At 32.0% G+C, this 18,973-nt stretch overlaps 1 protein-coding gene and 1 pseudogene across 1 annotated transcript; one reads left to right on the forward strand and one right to left on the reverse strand.

Moving 5' to 3' along the window:
* Positions 1-5,746: 5,746 nt before the first annotated feature.
* LOC127132455 (calmodulin-binding protein 60 B) lies at positions 5,747-8,321 on the reverse strand. The gene is made up of 7 exons (XM_051061407.1): positions 8,049-8,321; positions 7,892-7,970; positions 7,698-7,744; positions 7,092-7,579; positions 6,851-7,011; positions 6,538-6,747; positions 5,747-6,458 (listed from the first exon to the last, which is right to left on the reverse strand). Exons 1-7 carry the CDS (start codon positions 8,129-8,131, stop codon positions 5,973-5,975), a joined length of 1,554 nt encoding a protein of 517 aa, XP_050917364.1. The 5' UTR covers positions 8,132-8,321; the 3' UTR covers positions 5,747-5,972.
* A 931-nt stretch (positions 8,322-9,252) lies between these two features.
* Positions 9,253-13,151, forward strand: LOC127129586 (uncharacterized; annotated as a pseudogene).
* Positions 13,152-18,973: the final 5,822 nt, after the last annotated feature.

Below are 18,973 nucleotides of genomic sequence, written 5' to 3' on the forward strand. Positions count from 1 at the left end.
AAGAGTCGCCACCGCGCTTTTATTGTTTCCAAGGGAAAAGGGAAAAAGTAAGAACAAAACCCAAAGAGTAAGAAGTTTCCAAATAAAACTAATAAAAGTCAGAGATCATAGGTAAGGGGGTTGGTTACACAGAGGGAAGGTGTTAGCACCCAAAGTGTCATAGGTAATCCCAGGGAGCCCTTTTTGTGTGCACATGTATTTTGTACAAAAGTGATGTTTACAAACAAATAGAATGAGGGGATGAGAAAAGAATTTATTAATTATATTTTTGTGTTTGACAAGACCTTCGGTCTTGTACCTACGTACCAACATAAAAATGAGGGATCAAAACCTCGTAGTTCGTGATACAAATTTCAAAGTGGATGCATTGTTTTTAACAAAAATTAAGTTTGAAAGGCACAAAGGCCTAAAATAGTTTGAATGAGTTAGTTCTTTTTGTTTTTTTTTTGGAAAAGTTTAAGTCAAATATAGTTAAGTTTATTTACAAGTTTGATTTAGAAAAGAAGTTTGAAAATGCAATGGCATAAGGCCAAAGTTTCTATCTTTTTACAAAAGTGGTCAAAGTTTAGAACAAAAGTTATGTGATGATCCTTGACTTTTTGGAAAGGTGAGATCAAGGGGAACAACTTTCATGTTGAACACTTTTCCATTTGAAACTTGTATCATGATTTATTTTGATGTGGAAGTTTGGAAAATCAAACATATTTGAAAATTTTCTAAGTACCAAGCCAAATGTTCACTTCTTCCACCTTGAATAATTTTTTCTATGGACTTCAAATGGAAAAAGTTCCTTCATAAAAGTTGTAGATATTTCAAAACTATTCAATTTGGTCACATGTTTGACCTCATTTGAATTTGGCATGAAGGTGTTATGCATTTTAGAAGCTGAGGAAAATCACTTGTTCAATGGTAATGGCCCAAAATGACCTATAATGTTTCCTCTTGGCACATGCATTTGCAAGTTGAATTGGAACTTCTTCCAAACATAAATGTTGAAGAGGAAATCTGTAATATGATCATGGAACTTGAATGGATTTTATATCATAAATATTTAGCAAGTTATGGTCCTTGGAAGTTGACTTCCTAACTAGGGTTCAGACAAAATGACCTATAATCTTTCACCATAAAAAATGACTTTCCAAGCAAAACTATCTCTTGACTTCAACATGAAAGTTGTTTGGAATGTCATAAGGAGTAAATTTTATCTTTGAATCATTTTCATATGACAAAAATTATAGGAGATAGGGTCTAGGGAACCCCAGTTTTGACCAGTTGACTTCCTCTGGTCAACCACCATGAACCATCTTGCAAACTTGACATTATCTTGATATTTGGGACTCATGAAGGATAATATATGTGTAATATGATGTAATATGAAGTATACCTTGATATATTTGATCAAATGGTGAAGAAACTTGCTGAGGAAGTCACACAAGATACCCAGATGAGTTAGGGCTTCCAAGGCAAACAAGCTTCAAACTCTTGATGAATTCTTGATCAAAATGATATGTGAAGACCATGGGGATCCATATATGATATATATAACCAATTTAGACCATCTCTTGATTGTTCTCCTTGCATTGAGGGTCTTAAACCCTAGATATGAGCTTGATGGAGCATGGATGAACACACATACTATCTACAAAAGTAACAAACTATACATAGACATATTTTTGGCATTTTGGTTAGTAAATAATAAAAAACAAAGTATGATACAATCAAATGTGCTTGGTGACCTCTCCCAATGCAAACCCAATGAATGAGGGGTAAGGAGGATGCTAAGGTGTGATCCCAAAGCCAATGCAAATGATGAGATAGCATGAGGGATCTTAGGGTCAAAATTTGGGTCTTACCCTCGCGTAGGAGAAACCTACATTATTCGACACTAGTTTTGATGAGTGCTAAAACTTGGAAAGCATAAACTTAATTTTTAATTTGAGGGAATTTGCAATTATTTTAATCTCACCAGCTTATTTATCATATAAATCCTCTCTCACATTTATCAACATACATTCACATGCATTAACATACATATAAAATGAAACAGTTATGGCCCCTAGCGTAATTGTTCTCCCAAGCCAATGAGAGAACATAAGCTAACCTAAAGCAAGATCTTAAAGGTTGTCTTCCTTTGATATTGTATTCTTCTCTTTCTTCATAACATTACATTATATAAAATAAACTCGTTTTACATACGAGTGAGTGAGATGAGAAAAGAAGTTACATTAAGAGATTAAACGAGAGGCACGACAAGCAAGCCGTATTTTAAAATCCCAAAAACAAAATAAAGGAAAACTAAGGTCGTAACCGATCACCACAAGACAATAATAATAAACACATTATTACTATTAATTTAAATTCTGTTAATTAAATAAACTAAATTAAATTCCGACGATTGATTACACTACGCATTAACACTTGATACTTTAAAGCACAACCCTTGTGTAGTCACAACCCTAATCGTATAACTCTTTGACAACACAACCCTTGTACTGTCATGAACCCTAATGCAACAATTTCATACCGTCAAATACACCTCGATTGATAATTCAATATGATTGATCAACACGTCATTGCTTCACCATACTAATGTCGAATTCCAAAGCAAATGACCAATTGATCGCTCAAAGGAATATCAATCATTAAATGTTTGAATGAACGAAATAGAAACAGTATATCATATATACCATATTTTGCATCAGAATTACTTATATCATATATATAACTTGATTGATCTCATTTGTGTAACCTATGGACGATCGATGTATCGCTGCTTCACCATACTAACATCGGATTCCGAAGCATAGTCAACATCAATCATCCAAATCATACACACATGATGCCAAATTTAATTACTCATTTATTATTTAATTCATTTTGTCTTTCAATCGTATTAATACAGAAAGTACATAAAATAAACAGTTATCAGATGCATGGTTTCATAAGTGGCTCTAATACCACTGAAGGAAAATTGCGATACAAAATGCAATGGAAATTAAAAAATTTCCTTTAGTGATCCTTACGAATGGGCATGATTAGTGATAGAAATTATTACCTCTTGTGGCGATTGAAACCTTTGATGTAGATCTAAGGAGTGATCATGAGCGTTGAATGGTGGCAACGACTCTACTCAGTCCACACGAATGGATTCCTTCAGTCTCAGTGCTAGCTGCTACGAATGAAGGTTTTGAGTGTATTAGAGTGATTGAGTGAGAGAGAGAGAGAGAGAGAGAGAGAGAGAGAGAGAGAAATGAAATTTCATCTAGTGAAGTGCTTTTGTACAAGGGTTCTATTTCTAGAACCACTTGTGTGGGCTGCAAGCTAAAAAGCCCACTTAAGTATATGTGGCCCATATCTTATGGTATACCGAAAAATCACTTAAGTGAGTAGTACCTTACCACATATCGTATTCTATTTAAGTGCACCGTACCTTACGATGTTATACAATTCACTTAAGTGCACCGTACCTTATGGTGTTCCTTATTTACTCTATCTCTCATCAATTTGTCCTTTTGTGTGTGACCCTGTAGGTTTTTGCGATATTGACAATTATATTAAATCACATATTTAATATAATAAACAGTGAGAGGTATCTAACAACACATCACTTCTACCCAAGACACGAAAATGTCATGTGATCTGACAAATCCTTTTTGTGATAATACTTGTGTGTACAAATACCCTTTTTGCCCTTATGTCTATATTGAACACAAGGCATAAACCGTGTCATCCTTATCCAGTTCAATATTGGGCCCTTAGACATTTATCCTGTTACGCAGGATGGGCAAATTCCATATAGGTCACTCATGTCCCTCAACATGCTTCATGGAGTATCCATAAACTATCTTTATAGTCATCCTATTACGGACAATGTTTGATCATCAATAAAGCACTCGACTCTACATCTAGGGTCCATAGTGGTTTCAGGTCGAAGGGTGGTATACACCATTATCACCATGAGAATAACTTATGACACTTTACATAACATTCTATGTAGTATTCTCATAATAGGTCAATACAGTATAAATATTACTCCTAATATTCATACTTATGTTTAAGACTTGATAACTCCTTATCCATGATCCATGAGATGTGATCATCAGTCTATATACATAATAATCTTAAGCTTTAATGTTATCCCACTTCACAACAAAGTTCGACTACGGATACTTTAACAATAATGTCCTTATGTTTAATGGGATCTCATGATTAAGTCACACTTGACACATTACACGGACTAGCTATTCTAGGAACTTTATTAAACAAACATAATAAACAAAAAGCTTTTTATTATTAATAAATAATTCGATACAAGTACCAAAAGTATTGGCCTCTAGGGCTTACACCAACACTTGTAGTGATTATAGCAAAGTAAAAATTGAAGGATTTGTCGACTCTGATTATGCAGGTTGTATGGATTCCAAAAAATCTATTTCTAGATATGTCTTCACTATGTTTGACATAACAATCAGTTAGAAAACAACACTTCATAAGATTGTTACCTTATCAACTACTGAAGTGGAGTATATTGCCCTCACTGAAGCTATGAAAGAAGCATTGTGGCTTGAAGGTTTTGCTAAGGAGCTAAAACTTCAAGGTCAAGCAATGAATGTTAAATGTGCTAGTCAAAGTGAAATACACATGTCGAAGAATTCAGTCTCTCATGAGCAAACCAAACACATCGATGTGAGGCACCATTTTGTCATAGAGATAATCGAGCATGGAGAAGTCCAAGTGCTAAAGGTTTTGACTGATGACAATGTTGCTGATATGATCACCAAGATATTGTCAAGTTACAAGTTTTTCTACTGTATACAGCTGATACGACTGCATAACGACAACTAGTTGGTTTCATGGTTCAGAGTTTGTTCCAAGATGGAGATTGGTAGCTTATGGGTTAGCTAGTGTTCTAGCAAACTCTGTCCAAGTCAAATAGTTAGTGTAACTGTCGAAATATGTTAGTTTGTTGTTTAAGTTATCATGTTGAATTGATCCAATCTATTGAGCCAATTGTTTATTATCTTAGTTGAAAGTTAGGGTTTAATTTTCTTATAAATATCATATGACTTCTCATTTCTCCATAGAATCCCTAATAATCCTAATCAGGGGGTGAAAGTGGTGTGATTGAAATTCAATTGTAAACATTATTCTTTAATATGTAATTGAAGCAAAAAATCAGGATTTTAAACCACTTTGAATTGTTCTTTCTCTCTTCTTTCTTTTCCTTTATTTTATGGATTTCATGTTGATCAAGAAGCCGATCATACTTTATTTTCTAGGCATCGCTTTCACAACAACTATATGTTACAACCTTGTCAAACTCTGAACCTGAGTATGTGGCATAATTCCTAGTTGCTTTTCAAAAAAATTGGATGCAATCTCTCATTAATGAATTAAAGATCAACACCAACTTTGCAGTCAAGTTGAAGATAGATAATAAATAAAACATCCATCTAACCAGAAATCTCATCTACCATGAAAAAATCAAGTGCATTGAGACAATATTCCATTAGCTTATAGATCAAATCAATAAAAAAAACTTATAGTGAAGTATTGTCCTACTCAAAATCAATTAATATATATGTTCACTAAAGTTGTCAAATCCCCTACAAACATGGTTATTCTCTATTTAAAAGAAGAGACAAGAGTTCATATACTCTAAAGTTGCATTACCTTCTTTTGATCATTGTATGATTCAATAGAATGAGTGATTCAATGTTATTGTCAATTGTAGCATGACAGTATATACACAAGACTCCACTTGAGTTTAAACAATTAAAAAATAATATCACATTGATATGTGTTTGTTCAATATTACATAAACAAAGTAAATTTGAATGATGATAGACCCTTATGTATAACACTATTTTACAGACTCTTATCTTACACACTTATGTATAATATTAGACAGGAGGACTCTTATGATCTTACACACGTCTCTTCACTCTAATTGAAATTGAACAACATAAACTTTAGAAAATAGAACTGATATCATAAACCTTATAAATAGACAAAGGTTCATTCCTCTTGGCAGCTACAACTCTTCTCACTGATATTCCCCATTTCACAACAGCACGAATCTTACACCACACTGCTTTTGGTTTCTCAATGTTTGATACATCCATACCAAAATTCCGTAAATCAACAAAAGTGCTAAACTCAGCTCCATCAAAATTATCAAATGAAACATCATAATCTGGCTCAGAAATTGCATATGTTGAATGACCATAATTGTTTTCTGGTATTTCTCTTATGTCTGCCACCGGATCAACATTGATTTCAACATTTTGCATCCCATCATTAACATTCGCTGCAGAGATATCAATATGTTGCAGATCTTGTTCTTGTGTTGATTTTATACGTGCTTCTAAGGTGATGCAGTTCAATAGACCCTCATCAATTGCTTTTAAATTTTCAATGTTTTTGTATGCGTCTTGCTTCACAATTTCTACCCAATTCTGTAAAAATAGAACAAACTTATTCACTATTTTCCAACAAATATATTTCACAAACTAGTTTGAATATATATTATCTAACCTTCTGGCTAGGTGTGAATGTGAGATCATCTGGTAAATAAAACTTTTGTTTATCAAATGTGACACCAACAAGTTCATAGATGACATTGAACAACAGCATTATTGGTTCTCCAATTATCTCATAGCTGTAAAGCATGTACTCATCTACAACACACGACCGGGCATGTTCGATAATCGCTGACCAACATTTCTTCTGAATTTTGCCAAATTTCTACATCTCAAAAGAAAAATATTCAATCAGCTTTTCCATTATACGCGAAGATCTCACTATTTTTTATCTCATCAAACGAAGTTGAAGAGAAACAATCATTTACCTTATGCAATGAAGATTCATTGATTATGAGTAACCTCAACAGATCCTTCACAGTATGAACTCCGTTGCTATTGAGTCTGTCGCGGAATTTTCCATTTTCAGCAATTTTCTCCAAACGCCACACCTCATCCATCAACAATGGAGGATAGTGTTTCTTGTAAGCTTCAAATGACCAAACCATAAGACATGTTAAAAACAAAAACAAAAACAAAACACGACAACAAACAATTAATAAAACTCACCTTCTCCTCTGACATCTTTGACCCTAAAAGCTCGACTTCTACCTTCCTTAATATTCTCTCCATTTTTCATAGCTTTTGCTCCTAAACTGAACTTTTTCTTTCTTGCCCATCTAGAATTATCATTGAACATGATTTCAGAAATAGAACCAACTCCATTTTTAAGAGTAACAACCCTATCTCCAACCAACAATGGTTCTTTATTCTCTCTTTCATGCAAGATATTATCATTGAATTCACTTTCACTCCAATCATCATCCTCACAAGATTCAAACTCACCCTGGATGGGACAAATCTCTATCTTCATTGAAGAAAAAGGACCCTCGTTGACTATTGACTTAGATCTAACATCAAATAGTGCAACTTGAAGTGGTTCATCTTTTGGAATTATATTAGTTTTAGTAAAAGTCGTATCTGGCAACTTATCATCATTAATAAAACATATCTCTAAGGATCTAACTCCAGATTTTCCACCTTCATTAGTTTTTTCTCTGCATCAAAATTCACAAACATTAAAAAAAACAATAATAACAAACAACGTTGAATACATTAAATAATGTACTAAAATTATAATCCATGACCATGCTAGTTTTGATATGAAAAACAAACCTTGAAAAAACACGCTCTTGGACTTTTCTTTCCACCACATCTCTTACCTATATTAGTAACATAGATCAAACAATTAACTTTCATTCAAAAACATGAGAAACTTATATCCTTTTCTGGTCATTAAAATATGAAAAATGTCAAAGAAATTTATAAATAAGATCAATAATAGTAATAGTAAATTCTATCGTTCTTACCACCCCTCGAATGAAAGATTCCATGAGGAAGGAATCATTAGCATTCATCCTTAGAGTGTTAATCACATATTTAAGGCCACTACACAGAATAACGCAGAAGATTAAACTTAGTGGTTTACAAACCAAACAAACACAAAAATATAACTATATAATATACCTGTTTGATGCTTGTTTTGTAAGACCAAGATTCCGTTTGGAGCCATGACTAGGAATCCTACGAAATTGATTGTCGGAAACCATTCTAACAATTGATATTCTCTCTCAAGAGTGAAAAGAATTGATGTGAATAGGAGGCGAAAGTGACTATATTTATAATTATCAACAGTGATGAAATGAACAAATAGGACAAGATATTTTTTGTGTGAGAACTTATCTCATATTTTCGATAAAAATTCCAAGAAAGTACATATAATGATTAAATAAATTTTAAGTTCTGTATATCTAAAAGTATTTGTACTTTTCATGTATTAGTATTTAGTAATACGAGGATTTTATTTTAATACTATTAGTATTGTGTGCACTAGTGTTGCAAGTATGCAAAAAAATTGAAAATCGAAGATATACGTAGTTACTAAACGCGTCTTTAGTGACACGCGTAGTGAGGGTGAACTATTGGAAAAGTAATAAAGGAAAGAAAAGGATATTCAGATCTATCCAATGTATATAAAACACGTTAACACTTTTTAGCGTCCCAAGAAGGGTGTGTTAGGTAGTTATTGCATGTAAGTATTGCATTTCTACTGTACTATTCATTATATTTTAATGATTAGACATAAAATATATTTTGGATACTTGTTGTTTTGAAGACATATATACATACTTCTGAATACCTAAATAGTATTTTCCTTTAAATATTTTTTGGTGTTTAATTTTTTTATTAATAGAATATCTAGATATTACCAATTCAATTCTCATGTCTGTATTTTTATTTAACAATCATTCTTATTTTCATATATGTACACAATTGAGTTTCAAAAGAGAGGGTTGTTGTATGCACACATTTTTATTTTATCGCATCCATCCAATAAATATCCTGGTCCAGAAGACATAGACAAAATCATAATAGCTGAAGTACCTAATCCGGTGAAACAACCAAGATTATATAACCTGGTCAAGAACCACATGGTTCATGGACCTTGTGGGTTGGCAAACCAAAAGTGCCTTTGTATGAAGGATGGTAAGTGCTCAAAGTGATATCCTAAGAAATTTCAAGATGTTACAATTGTTGATCAAGATGGATACCCAGTTTATAGGAGGAGAGATCAAGGGAATATAGTTGACAAAAATGGAGTCACACTTCACAGTGGTCATGTTGTCCCCCACAACCCAAGTTTGTTGATGAAATATGAGGCACACATAATATGGAGGGGTGCAATCAAAGTACTTCAATAAAATATCTTTTCAAGTACATCAACAAGGGTTCTGATAGGATTTCAGCAGTGATCGTTCCAAATAACTCTCATACAGATAGAAATATTGACGGAATCAACCAGTACCATGATTGTCGATATGTATCACCAAGCGAAGCATGCTGGAAAATCTTCTCTTACTCAATTCATGGTCGAAAACCAGCAGTTGAAAGGTTATTTTTTCACATGGAGGGAGAAAATTATATATACTACAAAGATTATGAGAAAATTGGAAATGTCCTTCTTAAACCAAGTGTCATATAATCAATTTTTACATCTTGGTTTGTGGCCAATAGTGAGTATGAAGCAGCAAGGCAATTAACGTATGGACAATTTGTGTCCAAATTTGTTTATGATAGGAGGAAGAGGTGTTGGAAACCACGAAAACGAGGTTACACAATTAGCCGACTAATTTCGATCCCAACAATAACCGGAGAATTGTATTATATGAGGATGTTGTTAACTGTTAAGAAAGGACCAACTTGATTTGATGATTTAAAGACAATTGAGGGCTTTAAACATAATTCATTTAGAGACGCATGTTTTGTGATGGGATTTCTACAAGATGACAAAGAGTTCATTGAGGCAATAAAAGAGATATACAACTGGGGTTCTGGAGTATTTTTGTGTAAGCTTTTTGTTACAATATTGTTATCAGCTTCAATGAATCAACATGAGCATGTTTGGCGTAATAGTTGGATATACTTATCTGATGGCATTCTATATGAACAAAGAAGATTGATACAAAATCCAGGTTATAACAATTTTTTACTAAATTTTTTGTATTATATACTCTATTTTGTTTAGGGCCTTATTCTATTGCAAATGTTTTTGTATATCTTATCTTAGTTTCACTTTAATGTCTATTAATTATTGGTTATTTTTTGTGTACATATTACTATAGACTAACATTATCACACAATAACATATGTATAGACTTATATTTATTTCTTCCTTAATTTATTTAGAATTCTATATATTAAAAAATTAGTGTCAATTTACTTAGATTTTGACATTTTTTGTAGACTTAAATTTGTCTGATGAAGATATCCAATAACTCACGTTGATGGAAATTGAGAAGCAGCTTCAAAAAAACAGAATAACTTTGAAAGAATTTAAGCCAATACTATATTCGTCAAATTATGTCCTTGACTTTCTTGGAAATAGATTGATATATGATGAAAGACAATATGACATTTCGGCTCAAGAAGAAATATACCAAAATCTGTTCCAATCCTTAACCGGTATTGAATTCTCATATTTATGCATTGTCTAAATAAATTTTTAGTTTAGTTTTGTTACATTCATTATGGAGTATTTTCATGTTTACCACATCCAACGCTCATGCTTTACACGATTTATATTTCTATGTCAATTTTATGTATTTACAAGCTTATATTGCATACACATTTTTATGAGTTGTTCACAATTCGATTGAGAATATGTTATTTCTTATTGTAGATGAACAACGTAGCATTTTCAGAGAAATTATGCAAGCTGTCACAAATCAAAATGGTGGAGCATTTTTTATATGGTTATGGTGGCACCGGAAAAACTTTCATGTGGAACACACTTTCTGCGGCTCTTCGTTGCAAATGAGACATTGTGTTGAATGTGACATCAAGCGGAATAGCAAGTTTATTGTTACTTGGAGGGAGAACTGCACATTCCAAATTCAAAATTCCAATATCGTGTCTAGAATCTTCTATATGTAACATTGAGAAGAAATCTGATTTAGCTAATCTCTTGAAAGTAACAAAACTCATTATATGGGATGAAGCACCTATGACAAATAAAATTTTTTTTGAAGATCTTGACAAGTTATTGAAAGATATAATGAGTGATGACAGTGGTGAATGTAACCAGATTTTTGGAGGTAAAGTTGTCATATTTGGGGGAGACTTTAGACAAATTTTTCTTGTTGTACCAAGAGGAATTAGGTCTGATATTGTGCATGCTACGATAAATGTCTCATATATTTGGGATCATTGCAAAGTTCTTAACCTTACAAAAAATATGCAGTTGCAAAGTGGCTCAAATTTAGTCAATTTTAAAGAAATACGACTCTTCTCAGAATGGATTTTAGAAGTGGGAAATGGAAAACTCTCTGAATCCAATGATGGATATGCTGAGATACTTATTCTAGGAGACTTACTCATTCAGAATTTTGTTGATCCAATTGAAGCTATTGTTACATGTACTTATCCAAATCTCATTCAAAACTACACAAATTTAGATTTTCTTCAATGTAGAGCTATTCTTGCATTAACTATTGAAATAGTCAATGATATTAATGACTATATTAAAAATCTTCTTCCAGATAAATCTTCATTCATATTAATACTATTTTTAAAGTTCCATTATATATATATATATATATATATATCTATAATATATATATATATATATATATATATATATATATATATATATATATATATATATATATATATATATCATCTATTAGAAATAGTGCATTTATATCTTGAATATAATTTACTGGCATTTGTTTGTCAATTGGAATATAAGACTATAACCAATGGTGCATATAATAGAAAATAAGGGAAACATTTATTTTAACATTTATATTTGAAATATAACTTACTATCATTATTTATTAATATTTTGACATAGTTGGCCATATAACCATTGTTGAATGCATTATAATACATGTGTCCCTTATCAATGATAGTATTTATGCTTCATGAAGCCACATAAATGATACATGCCATTGCTTTTTCAATTTTGATCAATAGTTGCCGCATGTATCTCTTATAAATGATAGTATTTTTGTTACATGCATTTGCATAAATGTCACACCACAACCTCAATAAATACATTATAATGCATCACGTTTTCAGTATTAACTACATGCATTTGCATCATGTTTTTAGAATTCTATTCATTAAATTAGCACAAGGGCATAAATGCTTCATGTTTTCAGTATTTTATACATGCCTTTGCAGAACAACATCCGCAATAAATGAAACATGCATAAGTACAATAGCAGCCGCATAAATGCATGTATAAAATAATGCATCCTAAATATTCGTATTGGTTTTCGAATTTTTTATTTCCATATTAAAATCTTTATTATCATTTGTTTTATACATCTGCTTTTCTATATTACAATTGATTTATTAAAATTCCTATATTTTATAAATTAGGTGTTTAACTTCATTCCTGAATGCAACTTTCATACAAATTATAATAGTATGGAAAATCTTTATTGACATGTCTTTGTAGTTTCATTACTCATTTTTTATGTTGGCGAATGCAAAGAATATTTGAGCAGTGATTCAATTGATAAATCATATGCTAAAGACAATGATGCATTTGAGCATTTGACACCAGAACTTCTGAGTTGTCTAAAAATTTCTGGATTTCCAAACCACTCCATTAAATTGAAATTTGGCACTACCGTCATGTTAATAAGGAATATGGATCAAACAAAAGGTCTTTGCAATGGTACGAGATTGAAGGTTACTAGGTTGGCCAACCATGTGATCAAAGCAAAAGTAATTTCAGGTACAAATATTGAAAACACTATTTACATCCCGAGAATGTCTTTGTCTCCTTCTCAATCTCCATGGCCATTTAAACTTATTAGACGACAATTCTCAATTATAGTGTCATTTTCTATAACAATCAACAAATCTCAAGGTCAATCATTGGACTATGTTGGTTTATATTTACCCAAGAATGTTTTCAGTCACGGACAACTATATGTGGCTATTTCAAGAGTGAAGAGTAAAGTTAGATTGAAAATCTTGATACACGACAAAGACAACAAATCTTTACCTCAAACCATAAATGTTGTCTTCAAAGAAGTTTTTCATAATATCATATAGGTATCATATATGTTTTACTTCTTACTATTTCATTTAATCTGTTTGCAAAAGTACTTTATTTTCTATATATAACTCTAATATATCACTAATTCACCATCCTTTCTTTATTTTTCTAGGTTATGTCATCTCGACAATTCGTCATATTAATTCCTCAAGTAACATTTGTTTCATAATAATTATGACAACTTCACATTTTTATATCCTTTGTTCGACACTTTTCTGATTTTGTTATTCAGTATCTTTCTACTATTATGAAGTTTATATGGACTACCATATTCATCTTTGTTGTAATTTAGTTAATGTTATATTTTTTACTTTGTATGCATTTGAAGTCTACATATCTAATTTAATCTCATTTTAAAATAAAAGGTTTATCGGCTCATATTTTATATGTTGAAACTTACTTGTGCAGACGCACGGGTCTTCTACTAGTTGTTCATATAAGACTAGTTGTACTAATTCGAAATAGTGAATTTTCTTTCTTGGGTAGGGTGCCCTCCAGATGTAGGTATGGTTTCACCGAACTGGGTCTGACATATGTTTTGCAGTTGGAGTGGTGAATAGGTTTATGAGTAAGCCAAAGTGGTCACATTACCAAGTTGCAGTCAGGATTCTGAGGTATGTAAAATGAACTTTGAGGCATGGAATTTTGTTTCTATCTGGAGTGTTATATGATGCCGAACTGATATGTTACTCAGACTCTGACTGGTGTGGTGACAGAGCTGACAAAAGAAGCACTACATGATACATGTTTATGTATCTGGGAGCCCTCTTTTTTTATGTTCCAAGAAGCAACCAGTGGTTCATTGTCAACTTGTAAAATTGAATCCATAGTTGGTGTTTTGTCAACTTGTTTTGGCTGATGAATTTAGCAAACCATTCAAGTTGATGATAGACAACAAATCTACCATAAGTCTTGCTAAGAATTCAGTGTTGCATAAAAGAAGCAAGCACATTGATACCAAGTACTATTTTCTGCACAATCAAATTCATAATGGAGTATTTGAGGTTGTTCTTGTCAGTGTTCAGAAGCAACTTGCAGATGTGCTGACCAACGCAATCAAAACTGAACAGTTCATCAATTTGAGGGATGAAATTGATGTGATTTTTTGACTTGAATATAAATTAAGGGATGATGTTAAATGTTATTCATATCAAATTAGTTTCGTTTGCATTTACATTTACAATTGCATTTGAATCAGTGTTTAGTTTGAATTTGAGTTTCATTTGAATCTTTGTATAAAACTTAAATTAAATTGCATTTGTAAAAAAAACATTTTTGAATTGAGAAAATTAGTTACAGAGTTTTCTTATCTCTCTATAATTGTTCATATTTTTTTACTCTTGTGCATTGTTAATGAAAATTTATCGTTAAACTCCCATTGTAGTTACACTCTTCACCACCAAAGTTAAGTTCATTGAGGCAACCTCTTGAGCATCCCAAGGTGTGTGTATACGTAAGATTCTTGAAAAACTTGGTCATGAGTAGATTAAGTGCATTATTGTTGTTGTTTTGTGTGACATAAGTTCAACAATTAATTTACCACATAATCTAGTTGAACATCAATGTCATGTTAAGAGAAATCACATTGATGTTGGACTCCACTTTCTTTATGACTAAACAAAATACGTGGTGATTATATTAACGCGTTGTGACTCAATGGATCAAATTGCAACTCTTATGATCAAACCTTTGAGGAGGCATCTGTTTATGAAGTTAAAAGGATCACTTGGAGTTTGCTCAACACAAGTAGAAACCCGACAACATAAGACACTAATCACTTTTAGGGATAATTTTTTTTGGAATTATTGATAATCAATTCAATTAGACTAAGTCATTTCAGTAGTTTTATATATTTTTTGATATTTATTTCATAATATATACTAAGGTATTAAATTATTATTTAAACTTTTTAAAAATATATAACATATTTAAAAATATAGACGCAGCTTCTATCCTCCAAAACTCTTTAAAAATTAACTCTCAAATATAATTTAAAAAATCTCGAAAGGGAAAGGGAGACGCAATCACACCATGTTCATATATAAGACAAGTCTACAAGCATTCATTCTAAAAGTTTTTCTATTAATTTTTAATTATTGGTGACTATGACTTAGCGCGTTAAATAAATATGCAACCATCCATGTTAATCTCACTTAGTTGGCACCGTACTAGAAATTAATTTATACTACTATAGAAAATTTAGGATGTCAAGAGACTAATATGCAAAGTGACTAGTCTTATATGTTGCAATTATTGCAATTATTGAGAAATTTATCTTTTACACATAAATAAAGTAATCTTTAAAAATGTGACATTAATGTGTAATAATATTTCCACAGTGTGATATATTAACTTTTTTTATTATGTTTAAGTCTAAAAAGAACTATAAAAATGACATTCTTACTTCATTTTCATACATCAATATTTATATCATGCACTGTTCACTGGATTTATACGGTTAACGGTGTTTTTTTGTTTTTTTAAATAAAATAATAATTTATAAAAAATAATTTTTTTTAAAATTATATTTTTTAAAAAAAATATTTTTTAATATAAATATAAAATTTATTATTAATCAATTTTATTATTACATTAACCACACATATATGTTATTAACCACTTATTTTACTTATAATTTATTAACTAAATTTATTAATTTATTAACCAATAAATTACACAATATTAACCAAATTCTGACATTAAAAAATATCAAATATAATAATTCATCTATATTTTAAAATTTAATGTCAGAACTTGGTTAATATTGTGTATTTTATTGGTTAATAAATTAGTAAACTTGGTTAATAAATTATAAGTAAAATAAGTGGTTAATAACATATATTTTTATGGTTAATACAATAATAAAATTGTTTAATAATAAACTTTAAATTTATGTTAAAAAATTATTTTAAAAACAATATTTTTTTTACAAATATTATATTTTATTTATAAAAGAAAAACTGTTCACCATATAAATACGGTGAATAGTGTATGGTGTATGAATGGGGTGTAACAATATGGTGTAGACATAGCATTCCTGCTTACAATTTTATGGAACACAACTCCTTCATTATCAATCCTCACCAACTCACAAATGAAATCTAAAAAGACCTTTCGAAATTCTATGTCCTGAGCACATCCAATATCTGCTTTAACTCATTTATCTGTACACAAGTTTGCTTCTTTAAACATATGTCTCACCCTAACTTCCTCCAACAAATCTTCTCCTCTCTCCGATCTCTCTCTTCTCTTCTTCTCTCTCTTCTCTCTCCTCTCTCTCTCTCCTCTCTCTTCTCCTCCTCTCTCTCTCTCTCTTCTCTCTCTCTCTCTCTCTCTCTCTCTCGCTCTCTCCTCTCTTCTCTCTTCCTCCTCCGCTCTCTCTCTCTCTCTCTATCTCTCTCTCCTCTCTCTCTCTTCTCTCTCTCTCTCTCTCTCTTCTCTCTCCTTCTCTCTCTCTCTCCTCTCTCTCTTCTCTCTCTCTCTCTCTCTTCTCTCTCTCCTCTCTCTTCTCTCCTCTCTCTCTCTCTCTCTCTCTCTCTCATCCTTCTATACATAAAATCACTCATGCAGTAAGGTCTTTAAAATTGATCATCATGCAATTTTATGTATTAATTTAACTTGTCACATCATAGTCTTTAAATAAAAATTATAAATTAATTATTTTAAATATATTTATTAATTTGAAAAAGTGAAAAGTATTTTTAATGCAAGCTTCAAATTTTGAAAACTGATTTATCTATTCAATTGTAAAATTGCATTAAATCAACTTAATTGATAATTGTATAGAGATGTCAAATATTTTAAATAATAAACTATTTGACCAAACACCTTAGCAAAAATGGAAAAGACAAAAGGCATGTTTGATTGACTTTTTAAAAACTGTTTTTTCTTTTCAAAAACTTCAAAACTAAAAAATTTGTTTGGTTTGTGTGTTTCTAAAAAATAGTTTTTTAAAACTGTTTCAAATTTTGTGATTTTTTTTTAAAATAACCACATTTTTCAAAATAATTTCTAAAATAAGCAATATTTTAAAAAAATTATCAGAATAACCATCTTTCAAAACAGATGCGCCAGATCAACTGGCACATCCATTTAAAAGTAAGAGGAGGCATCACTGGTGTTGGTGCATGCTTTCAAAGCATTGCATGGAGGCGCCAGCAACCATGGCGCCTATGCATGGGCCTTGGTGTATACGCCAATTCATCTGACGCATACACCTTACTATATTTTTTTAATTTTTAATTTTTATTTAATAATTAATTAAATAGAATATTATAAAAAAATGTATTCGTGATATAATAAAAGTTACATAGGATTGACAAAAATTCAATGACTAGCCCGATCGAAACGTCACCCTGTTCCACATCCATGTGCGTTAGTCTGTCTTCGAGATTTTCCCGAGGTGTTTGAGGTTTTTATGTACTGACCTGATCCAATGATGGTTGGTGTGAAGGTCCGGCAGAAGTTCTAGCGGTATTTGATAGATGTGTCATCATTTGTTCCCAATAGCCGGGGGCTCTAGCCAACGGCACTTCCGTAATGTAGTTCGGTGCCCATGTTGTCGTAGTTGGGTCGATGTGTTGGGTGAATTATGGACGGTATAGTTTCCCGTATTGGGACATTGAATCGTTTTGGAAACGAAGCAATGGTTCCTGGGGTGTACTATAGTTAAACAATGGTTGGGTATTTTGGTGATACAATGTTTGAGTGGTCATTGATGGGGGGCTACGATGAAGCGATCCATATGAATCATCTGAGCTATAGACGGTTGTAGTTGATGCGTATGGTTGTTGGTGGATAGGGTTTGATTCTTGGTTTTGTGGTTAGGTGGGTGGCATGAATGAATTGTGAGGTTGGGTGTTTGGTTATTGGGTGGGTGCCATGAATGGGTTGTGAAGTTGGGTGTTTGGTTATTGGATGTATGTGATAGGGTGGTGGTGGGAGGTTGGTTGTTGGGTTTGGGTGGTTTGACATTGGTGTTGGACGGGGAGTTGTTGTTGGGCGTATGATGACGAAGCTAGTTGGCGTGGATCAATCAAATATCGTGGCTCATACACAAATTATTGCGTTGTAACCGACCTAAACCATGCCATATATTGTTGAGTTGGTCTAGCACCATGTATCATTGGTTCGTTTAAGATGTGTTGTCGTCGATTCCTCCAATGACGACACATCTCTTTTGCGAAGTCTCTCCAGTCAGAATAATCCCATTGGGCATCGACTCTTTTTTTATGCCAATCTCCCAAACACGTCAGAGGTTCTGGAATTTGTTGTTGCATGCCGAACTACAGTTTTACCCGGTCACTCTGGTGCATCTCCATAGTAGTGAATCGGATAATTGGTGTCTTTTTTTATCCAAACTGCAACATCATTATGGTTAACCTGATGATCAAGACCCAGATATGGCCTCCAGATAAGTTGTACAACAATACGATACAATTATATGATAAATAATTTGATAAGTATTTTAAATTAAAATAGAGTTGTGTAGGAGTATTACATCGTCTGGTCCAATGTGATCCAATAGATTGCGATAGACTACTATAGCGTATTTCACCTATTGTAGTTCATCCCTTTAACTGACCACCTAGATCATAAACAATTGAAAAATATTATGTATAGTTAATATTAATATAAAGTCTAATTAATTAGATGGTAAAGTTTTAAACTTACTTTGTTGCAAACGAGAATATGAATGGCTTCTCGTTTACCGGGGCGAGTGACGATATTCTTGACCAACCCCATGCTTGTAGAAAATACGCACATGAATAAAAAGTACAAGTATTTTTTTTGACATTTTTACACATCGCACTATATA

Source organism: Lathyrus oleraceus, chromosome 3, assembly GCF_024323335.1.
Source record: "Lathyrus oleraceus cultivar Zhongwan6 chromosome 3, CAAS_Psat_ZW6_1.0, whole genome shotgun sequence".
Taxonomy (NCBI): domain Eukaryota; kingdom Viridiplantae; phylum Streptophyta; class Magnoliopsida; order Fabales; family Fabaceae; genus Lathyrus; species Lathyrus oleraceus.